At 39.3% G+C, this 16958-nt stretch overlaps 1 protein-coding gene and 1 non-coding gene across 9 annotated transcripts in view; one reads left to right on the forward strand and one right to left on the reverse strand.

Annotated features, from left to right (window-relative positions):
* Window positions 1–16958, forward strand: part of SPATA7 (spermatogenesis associated 7) — a 104852-nt gene that overhangs the window by 21058 nt on the left and 66836 nt on the right. For 3 of the 8 annotated variants that reach the window (XR_003758731.2, XR_003758736.2, XR_005659927.1), the window contains exons 6-14: window positions 4274–4444; window positions 4547–4749; window positions 7230–7284; window positions 11491–11609; window positions 12649–12702; window positions 13584–13658; window positions 14461–14518; window positions 14806–15365; window positions 16043–16208. Coding sequence is in view for 4 of the 8 variants with exons in the window: in XM_039911755.1 (XP_039767689.1) it covers window positions 4274–4444; window positions 4547–4749; window positions 7230–7284; window positions 11491–11609; window positions 12649–12702; window positions 13584–13658; window positions 14461–14518; window positions 14806–15363 (1293 nt within the window). In the remaining 4 variants the exon portion in view is untranslated. Of the gene's footprint in view, window positions 1–4273; window positions 4445–4546; window positions 4750–7229; window positions 7285–11490; window positions 11610–12648; window positions 12703–13583; window positions 13659–14460; window positions 14519–14805; window positions 15424–16042; window positions 16210–16958 lie in introns of those variants that run through there. The other 5 variants (XM_029062116.2, XM_029062124.2, XR_003758739.2 and 2 more) reach the window with 4 other exon arrangements.
* LOC114816357 lies at window positions 7520–7656 on the reverse strand. Its single transcript, XR_003764119.1, has one exon. It is a non-coding gene; the product is annotated as a small nucleolar RNA SNORA7 (small nucleolar RNA).

The following is a 16958-nucleotide window of genomic DNA, read 5'->3' on the forward strand; positions in this document are numbered from 1 at the left end:
AGAGGGCATTGGATTTGACAAGAAAGAGATCATTTGTGACCTTTGAAAGGGCATTTCTATGGAGTTCAGGGGACAGAAGCCAGATTGGAGGGAAGCAAGGAGAGAATTGAAGGAGTGGCAGCATTTTACCATTTAATAATAATAATGTTGGTATTTGTTAAGCGCTTACTATGTGCAGAGCACTGTTCTAAGCGCTGGGGTAGACACAGGGGAATCACGTTGTCCCACGTGGGGCTCACAGTCTTAATCCCCATTTTACAGATGAGGTAACTGAGGCGCAGAGAAGTTAAGTGACTTGCCCACAGTCACACAGCTGACAAGTGGCCGAGCTGGGATTCGAACCCATGACCTCTGACTCCAAAGCCCGTGCTCTTTCCACTGAGCTACGCTGCTTCTCTATTTGTACCATTTGTACCATTTGTACCATTTGTGTACAGGAGTGAAGGAATCAGACTGTGGAGGTGATCCAGGGCTGTAACTTAGTTGAAAGATCAACAAAGGGAAAGTGGAGCAAGTGGGTTGATTTCAATAATAAAGGTGGTGTTAAGGGTGTCCATATGGTTCTCAAGGGAAGGTTGTTTGGGTATGGAGGCTAAATGGAATACGATTGAGAAAATTGGATGGGGTCAAAAGATTGGAATTCTCTTTGGGGGAACAGAAGAGATCTGTGAAGAGGAGGTGTGTGGGAGAGATGACAGTGAGGAAGTTGTGGTCAGAAAGAGAAATTTCACAGTTGGTGAGGGTAGAATTTATACAGTCACTAGATATGATGAGTTCAAGGGTTTTTCCAAGTTGGTGAGTGGGCAAGCTTGAGTGGGGCAGAAGGTCAGTGGAGTTGAGGAGTGACAGAAAGTGGACAGCGAGAAGGTCGTCAGGAACATCCATGTGGCTATTGAAATCCTCAGGGATATTGATCCTCAGGGATAATGTAGGGATGGAGAAAGAGAAGGAATGTGATAAAGGGATCAAAATGGTTCAAAAGTTGGAAGTGGGACCTGGGGGGTGGTAGATGACCCTGACTAATATCTGGAGTGGATGATAGAAGAGGTGGGAAAGTCAAGTCAGGAGTTTAGAGACAAAGAGGAAGAGTTTGATCTTTGACATGTTGAGTTTGAGTTGCTGGCAGGACATCCAAGTGAAGTTGTACTGGAGGCATGTGAAGATATGGGATTGCAGGTCAGATGAGAGGTCGGGCTAGTCAGAATAGAGGGGGTAACTGAAGCCATGGGACAGAAGCAACCTGAGAAGCAGCATGGCCTAGTGGATAGAGCACAGATCTGGGAGTCAGAAGAACCTGGATTCTAATCCCAACTCTGCCACTTGTCTGCTGTGTGACTTTGGGCAGATCACTTAGCTTCTCTGCAAAATGGGGATTAAGGTCATATAAGTCATAACTCCTATATGGGATGTGGACTATGTCCAACCTGATTAGCTTGTATCTTCTCCAGCACTTAGTAAGTACTTAACAAATACTGTAAAAAAATGTAATGAGAAAGCCTGGGAAGGAAATTGAAGACTGAATCAGTTGTTTATTCTAATGCTTGAAATGAAACAGGTCGGTGCAGAGAAACCAGACTGAATCCAGGACTCCATGGTCAAAGCAAAATAGAATCCAAGTACTTTTATATGACATAGGTGGTTTTCCAAATAATTCAGGCCTCAAATACTCATGCCTGCTTTTTGCCTTTGAAACAGCATAGCATAATGGAAAGAGCATGGGTCTGGGAGTCAGAGGACCTGGATTCTAATCCTGGCTCCACCACTTGTCTGCTTTTTTACTTTGGGCAAGTTACTTAACTTCTCTGTGCCTCAGTTTTCTCATCTGTAAAAAGGGTATTAAGATGGTAAGCCCCCATGTGGAACATGGATCTGATTAGCCTGGATCTACTCCAGCACTTAGTACAGTGCCTGGCACATGGCATAGTGGACAGAGCATGGGCTTGAAAGTCAGAGGGTCACGGATTCTAATCCTAGCTCCTCCACTTGTCTGCTATGTGATCTTGGGCAAGTCACTTCACTTCTCTGTGCCTCAGTTGCCTCATCTGTACAATGGGGATTGAGACTGTGAGTCCCACATGGGACGGGAACTATGTACAACCCAATTTGCTTGTTTCTACCCTAGGGCTTAATAGTGCCTGGCACATAGTAAGTGCTTAACAAATACCATTTAAAAAAAAGTACTATATCACCAAAACTGATGTCTGATGGTATTTTGAGGTGGAGGGGAAATCCATAGTGTCAGAAGCAGCAGAGAGGTCAGGGAGGATCAGGGTGGACCAGTGTCCTTTGAACCTGTGCTATAAGGAGGTCATTTAGGGCCTTGGAGCAAGCAGCTTCAGGGTAATGAAGGGATCAAAGTCCAGTCTGCAAAGCATTAAGAAGAGAGTTGGTGAAGAGGAAATTAAGGTTGTGGGCATATACAACTTGTACTAGGAGTTTGGATAGAAATGGGAAGAGGGAGATGGAATAATACCCGGAGAGGATTGTGGGGTAGAAAGAGGACCTTTTTAAAATGGGAGACATTTAAGGCAGGGGGAAGAGGGTAGGAGAAAGTGTTTTTAGAAGGAGAGAAGGAATAGATACATACTATACATACTGTCGATAAACCCCTAAGCACCCTGAACAAACCAATCAAATTTTATACTGAGAAGCAGAAGCAAAACGAAGTTTTCATTTGTTCTTATTTTATGTCACCTGCAATATTTAGAGCTTTTTTTTTTTCAAAAGTCCTGAAAAGTTATAAAATTTGGTTTGTTCAGGGTGCTTAGGGGTTTATCGACAGTATGTAGAGCCATTTTTCAAATGTCCTTAAAAGTTTTCTTATAATAAAGGTTTAATTTGATTGGCTTTTTGGTGGGGTTTAGGGATTTATTGAACACCTGTTGCCCTGGAGCCAGGCATGAAGCCAAACCAGAAATATACCAGAAGTTCTGTTGCTTGTTTTGAATAGTCAGGATTATTCTATTGAGTTACTTAAATTGTCGCTAAATTGTAGACTGTTGAATGGATACCCTGATCTGAAAATTCAGTAATTAATATGTAAAACAGTTCACATTTATGCACTTTGTTGAGTTATTTAATCTTAATGAATCATGAGAATGAGATGAGAAAAAATTGCAGACTTTTTTTCTAATGGAATTTGTTAAGCGCTTACTATGTGACAGGCACTGTACTAAGCACTGGGGTATATACAAGTTTATCAGTTTGGACACAGTCCATGTCCTGCCTGGGACTCACAGTCTTAATTTCCATTTTACCGTTACGATAACTGAGGCAGAGAGAAGTCACAAGTTCACACAGAAGACAAGTGGCAGAGCCGGTATTAGAACCTAGGTCATTCTGACTCCTAGGCCCTTGCTTTATCCACTAGGCCATGCTTCTTCTTAACACTGGAATTGCGCATCCCAGTGTTTTTCCATACAAAGTACCTCAGGTCAGTAATGAGAGCAAGATGGGGGAGGGATTCCAGGTGGGGCCTCTGACAGGATTTATCCCTGAAATCCTTCTTTCACTGGTTCCTGGAAAGAGCAGCTTCTCTCCTCCTCCACCCTGGATACCTAAAACCTCCCTGCCGTGGTGCTGTAGAGACAGAGAATCAATCGATCAATGGTATTTATTGAGTGCTTAATATGTGCAGAGCACTGTACTAAGCTCTTGGGAGAGCACAGTGCAACAGAATTAGGAGACATATTCCCTGCTCACAATGATCTCAAGGTCTAGTGGGGGAGACAGACATTAATATGAAGAGCAGTGGCCACTGGGTCTCCATTAAGGTGTAGGAAGGACAACCAAGGTGGAGGCTCCGGTTAAAAGCACTACTGCTGCCAATGCAATGCTGATTCTGCACTGCACCTTTTCCAAAAGGAAAACAGTATCCAGAACCAACATTTGTAATGGCGTTACTGTGTTTGAACAAATATTTTTGTGTGTCTTTTTCCAAATTAGAAGACAAAAGCTTTTTTCTTTGGAAAAAGACTAAATTTGATTTTTTGTAAATAATTGCCTTGACAAGCAGTTTTAGATGTGCAATCTTGGGATGCTCTCAACTTGGATTTACTAACTATAACTGGTATTATGTTTTGTAAATCTGATAGATTTGTAGCTAATCCTTGTTTGCAGAATGCATATTCACAGCTAAGTATCTGAATAGCTAAATAACCAGGCACTTCAAATTAGATGATGGTAGTGTTCCTTTTGTGTTTGCTTAATCACATCCTATTTAGGAAACTAAAATAATCAAGCCAATAAAATGTTACCGTTTGTGTATTTTTAGACGTCACTGGAATCACAAGACAATGATAAGCGGGTCCCCCAAGCAGAAAATGAATTTTCATATTCAGCAAGATCAGACTCTTCTTCCGAGAAACTTTACTTGGGTCCATCGCATGCTGATAAAGTTGTCAGAGGTCATTCTCGGAAGATCTGTAGTTCCTCCATCTCAGATGTAGGTTACAGGGCTCAGAGTCCCAGGAAGAAGTACTGTGGAGTTTCGTATAGTCCTTCTGCTGATAGTATTCTGAAAACCAAATGTCCTCGCAATTTTCAGGATCCAGCTTCAAACAGTGGTGATCTCCTAGATAGACATTCTGAATATTTTACTGAGCGACAACTGCCATTCACTCCACGCACTTTGAAATCAGAAGCTAAATCTTTCTTGGCCCAGTACCGCTATTACACCCCTGCTCGGAGAAAAATGAAGGACTCAGTTGGGCAACAGGCGGAAGCAGAAACCCAAACTGAATTAAGCAGGTATTGAGCACTAGCATCTGGAATTAAAATATGCAGACTATAGGAGAGTAAATCGGGTACCTTTCCTTTTTCTGTCTTTATTAATGTTTTAAAGGGAACTCAGGTTGAAGGCTCTTTGGATAATGCTTTCTTAACTGGCATAGGCTGTGAACTCAGTATATGTATATGAACATTAACACCGTCCTAAAAGCAGTGCAGCGTATCATTAATGGACGTCTAAGGATGCTACTGTTAGCTAAAGCTGATCATGGATTTAATTGGATTTCATTTATTTAAAAATTGCTGCTTTTGAAGTGATATTACATAGTTTCACAGATATGTCTATATTACCATGCAGAATTTACATTTAGTGACTCTAGAGCACTATTTGACTAGATACTGTAGTACTCTGGTTGGTTTCTCATCTCTGTCTTTCTCTCTCCTTCTTAAGTGCCATCCACTTACATCACTGTTTTTAATGTACGCCTATCAGTCAGTCTCCCAGCAGCACTTTCTGAGAATAAACTAGGCCCTTAGGGTACCACTTAGAAAATTTTGGCTGGAATTCAATAAATAATACCCTAATGAAGCAAAAGAACCTACGTAGCTCCAGTTATACCTATCTGAACTCCCAAAAGGGTTGCAAGCAAAGAAAACCCGAAATATTATATTATATTCTGCCTTGCCATTTTAATGCCCAGAAGTATATTGAGAAAGAGTATGTTAAGGACACTTAAGAATAAAAGAATTCCAGATGTGATCAAAAAGGGTAGATGGACCCAAATCCCTTAGCTCTTACCAAAAGCCTGACTGTTTTATTCTCTGCCCCCTGATACAATAGTTACAGGTTCTAATTTACAGGTTCTAGCTTATTATCTCTGCCTAGACTGCAGTGTCCAGATAATTGGTGGCTCATTTTGTACTTAATAATAACAACTTTGGTATTTGTTAGCTACATTCTATGTGCCAAGCACTAAATACCAAGTGCTAGGGTAGATATAAGATAATCAGGTCGGACACAATCCCTGCCCACTGTGGGGCTCATAGTCTAAGTGGGGAATAGGATTCATCCCCATTTTGCTCAGGAAACTGAGGCATAGAAAAGTTAAGTGATTTGCTCTCGTTTACACAGAAGAAAGTGACAGAATTGGGATTATAACCCAGGTCCTCTGACTCCCAGACCTGTGCTTTTTCCACAAGGCTGTGTCCCAAATAGCGTTCATATCTTGTTCTTCGTAGCTAAATCCTCTGACTACTCCTGCTCTAACTGCTACTTCTCTGTTGCCCTTTATTCGTATGTTTCCCAAGAGTCTACTTATGTTTTCTGTCCATGTACCCTCTTAAAGGACAAAGTTTCACTTGAAGAGCACATGGATTCTACCACACTTAACTGATATAAAGTCTGATATCTTATACAATTATAAAAACACATTATGTTAATCAAAAATATTTTAAATATTCTATTAAATCTTCATTTTAGGGAGGAAAAATAAGTTTGGCAGTCCATGAATAGGCATAGTCTGTTCTGGAATAATTTATGCAATTTCCACTATTATCAAAATCAGTCAGTCAATTGTATTTATTGAACGCTTACTATATGCAGAGCACTGGTATTAAGTGCTTGGGAGAGTACAGGATAACAGTAAACAGACACATTCCCTGCCTACAATGAGCTTATAGTCTAGAGGGGGAGACAGACATTTTTGCATATACAGTCAATTATGTCATAATGTTCTTTCACTTCCCACTTCGGGAATAAGAGAAGGTTTTCTCTGACAATATGCTTCTGTTTGGGTTCAGCACAATGTCCAAGTGCTTAGTACAGTGCTCTGCACACAGTAAGTGCTCAATAAATACAGTTGATTGACTGAATGCAAAGCCTGAAGAAACAGTTCTGTGGAGATGGCAGTATTGGTCAAGCTGTAAGTATTGTAATGTGATTTCTCCTTGACCTGAGATTCTTCAAGAACACGCTCCCTCATTATAGGAGAAGTGACTGTACTCATAGAGAATTACTACATCAACACGTGTGGGAGAGCAAGTGTACCTCCTTTTCCCTCTTTAAGTTTTATACCCACTGGAGTGGTGGCTAGATGGCAGTATGCTTTCTTTTATGTTTGGAGCAGGGGAAGGAAACCATAGATTCCTTCTGTGTTTGGTGATGTGAAAGCAGGAAACCTCAGCTAAAACAAAACCACCAGAAAACCCAGGTTACTGTCAATGCCACTTGTATCTATCCCACTGAGCCTGATGAATGTTCCACAGAAGAAGGGAAGATTAAAAGAAATTATTTGGAATCTGAGTACTGTAATATTTTTATGTTTTTACTGTATTTTAAAAAGCCATGCTTCAAAAAAAGTGGTTTATTTCACTACCTGAACATCCAAAAATATGTTTATAAGAATGAATTCCAGAAACTTAAGCATTAGATTACAAAACTTGTGTATATATATTGGTTAGTGCACTAACATACTAACATATTTCTTTTTTAAACGTTGCAGTTTTAATTCTGGGATTGAGACACCTGAGAATGTCCCACAGGCAAAAGTGAAGCAGGTAATAAATAGTAAGGATATTTAATAAGCACTTCTCTTATGGGTCGAGTTTTTCCAACCTATAGCGACTCCGTGGGCACATCTCTCCATCTGCAGTCATTCTGGTAGTGTATCCGTAGAGTTTTCTTGGTAAAAATACGGAAGTGGTGTACCATTGCCTCCTTCCTCATGGTAAACTTGTGTCTCCACCCTCGACTCTCTCCCATGCCGCTGCTGCCCAGCACAGATGAGGTTTGACTTATAACAGATTGCCTTCCACTTGCTAGCCACTGCCCAAGCTAGAATGGAATAGGCATTCTTCTGCCTGACACTCCCTCCCATAGTCGAGACTGGTAGAGTACTGGAAACCCTCCAGGTGTGATCCTGAGAGGGCAACAAGCACTTACAATGTACGAAATGCAGTGCTAAATGCTATGGTAGATACAGAATAATCAGATGGAAGGAATAGGACAGTTCCTGTGCCACATGGGACTAACAGTTTAAAATAGAGGAAGAATAGGTATTTTTCTTTATTTTTTTACAGAAGAGAATGTTGAGGCCCAGAGAAGTTAAGAGGCTTGCCCAAGGACACACAGCAGACCTGTGACTCATCTTGTTGAGCCTGAGAAAACCCTAGATTTGCTGTTAGTAATCTGAAACTTGTGCTCTGAAATTTGATCAGGAACTCTTAAGAAAAAGAGATTCATTCTGTCGTATTTATTGAGTGCTTGCGATTGTGCAGAGCACTGTATTGAGCGCTTGGGAGAGTACTTTATAACAACAGACACATTCCCTGCCCAAAGGATTGGGTTGTGATGTTTGCAAAGAAATAAAAAAAAAAACGCCCATGAATAATAATACACATGGCTGAATTCTACCTTGTTGTCATTGTTGTTCTGAGTATTTCTGCTTTGTTTCCAGAGTTTCCTATTCCCATTCAACCTTCTACTGCTTTATCTGTTGTCCTGTTAGTGTTGTGAGTTCAGTACCTTTCACTTGGGAATGACTAATTGCCTTCTTTAACTAAGACCACTTCTCAGTGGCAGCATGAGTAATTTTGGTTATCTCAGTGCTAAGTGAGGTAGGATAGGCAATTCAGAAACTGTGGTAATGAATGGCCTAAAATTCTGAAATCCTAGTATAGTCTAACACCAATACCCATTTGGGACTTTCATTAGCCTATCCCTTTCTCCAGTTTTGGGCTTGCAATTCACGGAGCACCATTTAGGCTCAACAAATCTTTTGTCCTGGAGCTTCTAATGGGTGAGATCAGTGTAAGCTCTTTGTAAGTAAGGATCATGTCTACCTGTTCTGTTGTACTTTCAAGCACTTAATATGGTGCTCTGCACACAGTAAGTGCTCAATATATACCATTAATTGATTGGTCAGTGTCCTCTAGTCTGTCACTCATTGTGGGCAGGGAATATGTCTACCAAATCTGGTATATTTTACTCTCCTAAGTGCTTAGTAAGTGATCTAAACCCGGTAAGCGCTCAATAAATGTGATTGATTCATTGTCATTGAGAATTCATTGAGAAGCAGCATGGCTTAGTGACAAGAGCCTGGGCTTGGGAGTCAGAGGTCATGGGTTCTAATCCTGCCTCTGTCACTTGTCAGCTATATGACTTTGGGCAAGTCACTTAACTTCTCTGTGCCTCAGTTACCTCATCTGAAAATGGGGATTAAGTCTGTGAGCCCCACAAGGGACAATCTGATAACCTTGTAACTATCCCAGTGCTTAGAACAGTGCTTGGCACATAGTAAGCACTTAACAAATACCATAATTATTATTGTCATCCTTAAAATCCCTTCAAGGAGTTTGACTAGTCTGATTGGCCTACATTAGCAGCAACCCCAGTATTTGACTGTTGGGCTAGAATTAGTCCATTGCTCATCCAGTGTGGTGGTGGGAAAGTGTTCAGGGTGGGATGAGGAGGCAAAGAAGTGGAAATTTATCTTAATTTACTTTTAACATATTGATTTTGGAGGCAGTCTATGTTGGAAATCTCAATTAGCTATCTGGGCTGCCAGCTCTAAAAAAATCACAAGGCGAAATCCCTCTCTTCTTATGTAATCTTCTCAAGTCCTCACTACTAATGAGCCCTTGTCCTCTTTAGGATATAGTGATAAGGAGAAAGACTTAACTATGTCATGCCTCCATTCTATCAGTGCATAAACCAAAAGAGATGTTTTTGTGCACATAGATTTTCATTGGAGTGTCTGTGTTGTCAAAGTATCAATGGTTGTTATATAATACGGTAAATAAATCTTTAAAAAAACAACCACAGGAACTTATGCTGAAAGGTTTAGCTGTTCACCTGCCAGGATGTAAAACCCTGGACCAGATAATTCAATCAATCAATCAAATTTATTGAGCGCTTATAACAATTATGACATTTGTTACGCGCTTACCTAGGGCCAAGCACTGCTCTAAGTGCTGGGTAATACAAGGTATAAGATACAAGGTAATCAGGTTGGACACAGTCCCCATCCCGCATGGGACTCACAGTTTTAATCTCCATTTTATAGATGAGGTAAATGAGGCACTAAGAAGTTAAGAGATGTGCCCAAGGTCACAGAGCAGACAAGTGGTGAAGCTGGGATTAGAATCCAAGTCCTCTGCCTCCCAAGCCCATGCTTTTGCCACTAGGCCATACTTATGATGTGTGGAGCATTGTACTAAACTCTTGGAAGAGTATACTATATCAGAGTTGGTAGGTACATTCCCTGTCTACAATGAGCTAAAAAGTGAGGCAGACATTAATATGAATAAATAATTTATAATATATAATTTAAATATATGTACTCAAGTGCTGTGGGGCTGGGGTTAGGGCAAATATCACATGTCCAGAAATCACAGATTAAAGTGCATAGATGATGCAGAATGGAGAGCAAACTGGGGAAAAAAGGTCTAAATCGGGGAAGGCCTCTTGAAGGAGATGTGCTTGGCAGGTGGAGAGAGTGGTGGTCTGGTTAAAATTCCTAAAGTTATACAGAGCAAGAAGCAGACAAAAGTGACATGTGACAATGCAATTCAGGTAATGAGAAGACTGGAATCTGAATAGGGCTCTAGGGCAGTAATAGAAAGATTTTGGAATATTCGAACACTGGAACATAAATCAGAAGGATAGCAAAATTAAAACCCTCAAGCGTGAGCCCCCCCAGATCATTCCCACCCACTTTTATATCTATGCTCTCATCCTTGTCAGTCATCTCTGAAGAACTCTCAAGCCTGTTTTCAGATCCTACCCAATGTGCCTGTGTTGTTGATCTATCTTTTCTCACCTTCTGAAATCCCTTTCACCCACTCTTCCCTCCCCAACTGCCATCTTCAACTGCTCACTCTCTGATGAAGATGGCTCCTTCCCCTTCTACCTTCAACTATGCCCATGTCTCCCTACCTCTCAATCTTTCCCCTACCTGGAACTACCTTCCTCTTCATGTCTGAAAACCACACCTCTCCTCCATAATCAAAGCCCATCTGAAATTACATCTCATCCAGAAGACCTTCCCTGATAAATTTGATTGTCTCCACTTCAAATTTAACTGCCACTTCAACCCAATTAATTCTGTTATTCGCTCCTTTGAGCTTAATACAGTTTTTTGCTCAGGAAATGTGATTGATTGATTGATTAATTGATTGTATCCCTGAAGCTTATCTTTCTCAGTTGTGAGGCCCACAGAGAAATATTGGAACTACAGGCCTTTGTCTTTCAGAATAGAAAAAACTTTTCCTATACAAATAGGCTCTTGTGACTTTCCCCTACTCCTAACAGCCTAGATGGTTCCTTGGGTAGTAGTTATCTAGTAGATTTCCAAGTCTTGCCTTTCCCTTTCTGCCATTTTAGCTTTGAAGATTTACTGGTATTCTTTTGGCAGATCCCCAAATTTGATTTTCTGGATGTGAGGGTTTAATATTCTTTGTTGTATATTTACATCTTAAAAACTTGTTTGGTCTCCCAGGTAATGTCATTTAAAATGTTTTTGTCCTTTCATTAAGGCTCATTATGAAGAGAGGTTGATGTACCATTTAAACAAGTTTGAGAAAAGTAATTGTTAAAATTATATCAATTGAATAGATATAATGATATTTAAAATATGGGCTATATCTTAATTTGACAGTAACTATGAACATTTGAAATTTCCCCTTTATTTTTCTTACTTGCTCTAATACTTGTTTCATAATGTAGCATTGAAGCAGAATAAAGATATATTATTTATATTGCAGCCTAGGGCTTCCAGTTATACCACATGTGGCAACATAGAAAAAAGAGCTTCCCAGGCATCAAGGAACAGCTTAACCTGGGACCAAATTAAAGATGATGCTTCTCAGAACTCCTTTTCAAGGTACCCCATCTATAGGGATAGTAACATCAGTAACTTTATTTCTACAACTCTGACATTAGAGAAGACCCTGAAAATTAACTATTATTATTTTTTTTCACTGTAAAATCTTTTCTAGCCACCTATTTTCATATTTCAAACCTAGCATATTCACATTTTCCATTACAATTCCAGTATATTCTAATAAAATGCACTGTGTGTTGTGTGCATATACTGTATTCATACATATTGAGACAGGGACAGAAACAAGGCATGTGAAATTTTGAAATAATAGTTTTGCTAAGAAGTGTGTAGAAATATGCTTCTAGAAACATAGTATACATAATAAGGCCAAATTAACTTTGGAGCCCCGAGACTGTCTGCCTGGGCAAAGGAACTTCCAGAATTGAGGCCTATGGTGAATATTTCAGAGGAAACAAACTTGTACTGAAAAGGCAGGGGGAAAAAAGAGAAGCAGTATGGCCAAGTGGATATAGCACAGGCTTGGGAGTCAGAAGGACATGGATTCTAATCCTGGCTCCACTTGTCTGCTTTGTGATCTGGTCTAGTCACCTCACTTCTCTATGCCTCAGTTATCGTATCTGTACAATGAGGATTAAGACTGTGAGCCCCGTGCGCGACTTGGACTTTGTCCAACCTTATTAGCTTGTGTCTACCCACCACTTAGTACAGTGGCTGGCACACAATAAGCACTTAACAAATATCATAAAATACATGTGTGTGTATAAATATATATATTCCTATCTACACATAAATATATTACACCATGAATGATCCATAATAGCTGCCCTCATCACCTTTATTCTCAAGCTCTTGTTCAATACTAGTTTATTTTGCCTGTTTATATTCAGCCTGAATTGACTCACTTTCCAACAGCTCAGAGTCTTCAACTCAGACCAACAAAGGTGCTGGAGAATACCCACTGTCAGGCTTGTGTGTTGAGCCAGTGAATGTTATATTGTCTTAGGTATCAGCGGTAAGAAAATTGCATTCTTTCAAGCTATACGAGTTAAAGATTTTACATTATTTCTTTTATTTCTAGGGCAACATCTCCATCTAACACCCAGTCTTCTACAGTGAGAAAAATCCAGTCTGAGTATGCCCTTCTTCATTTTACCTCAATGAAAAGTGAAAGAAAATTTCCATGATCAAAGTTTATAAAAGCCTGAAACTCTAGTGATACAACCAATGATTTATATCAGATCAAATCCATAAAATATACTAAATTTGGAAGAAGCACCAGGAATTCTGAAAATTTTCAATCACGGAACTTAAACTTGGAAGAATAAGCCTCTGCTATTGACTTGCCAATCATTTTCAGAATCTCCTAATTTTTACTTTGTCTTTCCAAAATCAGTGAAAGGCAGTTTGGCTTAATTGAAAAATATGTGGATCTGGGTTCTAGTCCCAGCTCTGCACTGCCTTGCTTTGTGATCTCAAGCAAGTCATTTCAACTGCTTGTGCCTCAGTTTCCTATCTTATAAAATGGGGTGATAATACCTTCCTCTCCCTACCTTGCAGGGCTGTTTTAAGGACAAAATAAGATAAGCGATGTGCAAGTACTTAGGAAAAATAGAGCAATTCAAAGTTTTATGACCTTGTCTAGATGTTATTCTCCACTTCCCACTCTTATAAAGAAAAAAGGAAAGAGAGCAATGCAGTTAAATTTAGGTTATCTAATTCTAAGGATTATTTTTCAAAGGGAAACACAATAACATTTCTGTTTAAGAAATTAAGATGCAAAGTATGAATAGGAAAAGTGAGGTTTACCTATTCCATTTGCTGTGTAAACTTTGTGAGAGAGTCAAGAATAGAGAGACAGTCTGATGGACTGGCAAAGGGGTATTAAGAAATATCATTACGAGATTAAAAAATAGATGTTTTTACTTCCTTTATGTTTATATTTAGCTGTTTAGGTCTCATATGTAAGTAAGTATAAACATGGTTTTTAAACTGGATTTTCTACTGCCCCTCTAGAGAAGAACTCCTGTATCTGAATTTTATTCAAGAAATAACAGATGAAATTTTGAAACTTGGATTATTTTCCAACAGGTTGGATGTTTTCATTTCCTATTGAAGCAAATGTGGGTTTAAACTGGGCCATATTTATAAAAGCATTACCCATAAAGCACATATTACTTTCTGAAATTCTTTCACTAATGGGAAAGAATAAGATGTTTTCTGATATTAGGTTATTGTTTCATCCTTGGGAATGTACTGGGCAATTCATGACCTGTAAAAGATTTTTGTTTAGATTAATCTAGTTTGGCTGACGTCATAGGCCAACTACATGACATAGTTGCCAAATCTTCAATGTGTTTTATACTGTGAAGATTTGACTAATGCAAACAAAAAGGAGAGATTGCTTAAGTATTAAATAATCAAGTTTTTTAATAGTTGCTTAAGTGCTCAAAGAATACCATTAATTTAATAGACTAAATCAATCATATTTATTACTAACTGTGTGCAGAGCACTATCCTAAGCGCTTGAGAGAATACAGCAGAATTGGTAGACAAGTTTCCAGCCCAAATACAATCAATATTGACTAATAAGCCTGGAGAGTCTTTATAGCTTTCCTACTGGGAGGAAATGGAATAGGTTCCCAATCTTGAAGCACACTGACACTCAAATTTTACCACTGTCCTAAATATTGAGTTTCAACATGTAATCTCCCCAGTTTGAGGAACTATCTCACAAAAAAAAGAATGGCATGTCTTTCTGGGAAAAAAAATATGTAGATGGGGGACATTCTCATTTTCAGTAGCCCAATCTTCTTATGGATTTTACCATGTATGTGTGATTTCTTTGTGTTCTTAATATGTGGTTTCATGTAAAAGTTTTTTTCTTTTTCAGAGTTTTGGATCGACTGTTTGAGGATCATATATCGCAAAATAGACATCGTTTGGAGGAGGTTTGTCTCTTTTTGGAGTATCTTTAAAATAGTTATAATGTTAATACTAAAATCTTAAAAAAAATCTTTCCGTTAATATAAAAGTCTGTTTGAATATGACTGTAGCCATTAATTCAGATTCTCTTTTGAAAAGTGGTTGTGCACTCTCGCATCATTGCAGATGTAAATACAATAGTTTCTTGAAGTAGAGTTTTCTAAGGAGGGTTGAAGAATTAATTTAGAATATGAAATAAATTTATTCTAGCAAGTTTCGATGTCCATGATGAGTAAATTTATTTTCTTCCTAGGCTAAAATGCGCCATCTACTGCGTATCTTAAAGGTGGATTTGGGCTGTAATACAGAAGAAAAATCTGAAAGATTAAATGCCAATTTTGACAACTTTGATTTGTTTGATTTCAAAAACTTTTCAACTTCAGAACAATTAGCAAATGAAGATGAAAGAGTAATGCCCCGTCCGGAAAGCCAAGAGTTCCAACAAGCTCTGGATTTGTTATCTGTGGAACAGGAGGAAATGGACTCTTTCCTGTCCATTTGTAGCAAAAAGTCTTCCCGAGAAGATACAAGTGGGAGAGTAAATGCTGGAACAGATTTTGAGCCATCAGTAGACTCTGATGAAGAACAGGATGTTTCACACACTTTTGGACCAATATCCTCAATAAACTCAAATCAGAGTGACTTTGAAAATATCGATGCTTCAGGTGAACTAAGTGAACTTGGCAAACTTGATAAAAGCTTTACTGAACGCCTTCAGCTCTCCAGTGGAGAAGATGATTGTCATGAAAAAGAAGAACAGGCTCCAAAATTCTTTGAAAAAGGCATTGAAGATTATTCTCAGGATCTTTGATGGTAGTTAATAAACACTCAGTGAAGACTGGAGACCCTGCCAGTCTTTTATGCTTCAGAACAAGTATTATTCATTTGGCTTAAATGATGAGGATAATAATGTTTGTCAGTTGGTCAGCTCCTGTGGTCCAAAGACATGTCCGTATTTCAGATGAATTCCTGGTCCTTCTGGGTCACTTACTACAGCTGCTAAAGTTAGAAGTCTAGTTTTAAAACTGTCTTAAAAGTTAAAAAAATATTTTGATCTGTACATAGTAAACTAAAGTTATGTAATATAGTGTATCACATTTTTAGCACCAAAAGTTGAGCTGAAACTTAGACTAAAGGCCCCAGTTATAAACTTGGGCCAACAGCCTTGAATTTAAAAATCACTAGGAAATCACTTGGGCTTTTATTGGGATAATTTTATAGTGCAGATGTTTTGAATAAATGAATGAAGGGAAATGTTTTGATATGAAATAATAATAATGATGGTATATGTTAAGCACTTAGTATGTGCTAAGCACTGTTCTAAGTGCTGGGGTAGAAACAGACCACAGTCAACTCAGCAGTAAGCCTTTTCGATTTGGGCTATTTTTACAGACAGTATAGCATGTAAAGGTTTTGATTGCCACAATTTGCAGATAGCCAAAATAAAATTGCTTCCAAGCAACTCCCATACATCCCTGCTGTCTTCCCAGAAGAGAGGGCAGCAGACAGGGGAGTCTGAAGGACATGAGGGGAGCAGACGAGCAGTGGAAGACGTGCCTGTGATTGGAGCCACATCAGTAGTTATGTGGAATTGTCTGCAGATCTGGGGCTGCAGAAGAAAGAAGGTGCTTACAACAGCCAGGGTGTCCATCTCAGGTGAGTAACTGTGGCTCAGTTCATATGGTTTGTTTAATGCTCACCTTCTCAACTAAAACTTGGGGGGAATTCATCATGATTGGAGAATTCTTTAGACTCTAAAACAGCCTCTTTGGTTCATGGCATTTTGATCCTCATTACAAACCTTTGACTGTCTACAGAGAAGATTCACTAGTGGACACAGCATGGCCTAGTGGAAAGAGCATGGATCTGGGAGTCAGAGGAGCTGAGTTCTAATCTCATCTCTGCCACCTTTTTTTAAAAAAAGGTATTTGTTAAACGCTATGTGTCAGGCACTATAGTAAGTGCTGGGGTAGATACAGGCTAATCAGGTTGGATCCAGTCCATGTCCCACATGAGAAGCAGTTTGAGAAGCAGCCTAATAGATAGAGCAGGGGCCTGGGAGTCGGAAGGACCAGGGTTCTAATTCCGGCTCCTCCATTTGTCTGTTGTGTTACCTCTGGCAAATCACTTCACTTTTCTGTGCCTCAGTTACCTCATCTGTAAAAGGGGAATTGAGACTGAGCCCCACATGGGACAGGGACTGTGTCCAACCCAATTTGCTTGTATCCAACCCAGCGCTTAGTACAGTGCCTGGCACACACTAGGCATTTAACAAATACCATTATATTAAGCCATTCTGCTCTTAGTCTCAGATGGCTCCTTTAAATTCCAACATGTTTAGCGCCAGGGATGATAAAGGTTAATCAGTTTGAACACAGTCTGTTTCCTCCAAAAGGCCATTTTTTT

This window comes from Ornithorhynchus anatinus, chromosome 1 (genome assembly GCF_004115215.2).
Source record: "Ornithorhynchus anatinus isolate Pmale09 chromosome 1, mOrnAna1.pri.v4, whole genome shotgun sequence".
Taxonomy (NCBI): domain Eukaryota; kingdom Metazoa; phylum Chordata; class Mammalia; order Monotremata; family Ornithorhynchidae; genus Ornithorhynchus; species Ornithorhynchus anatinus.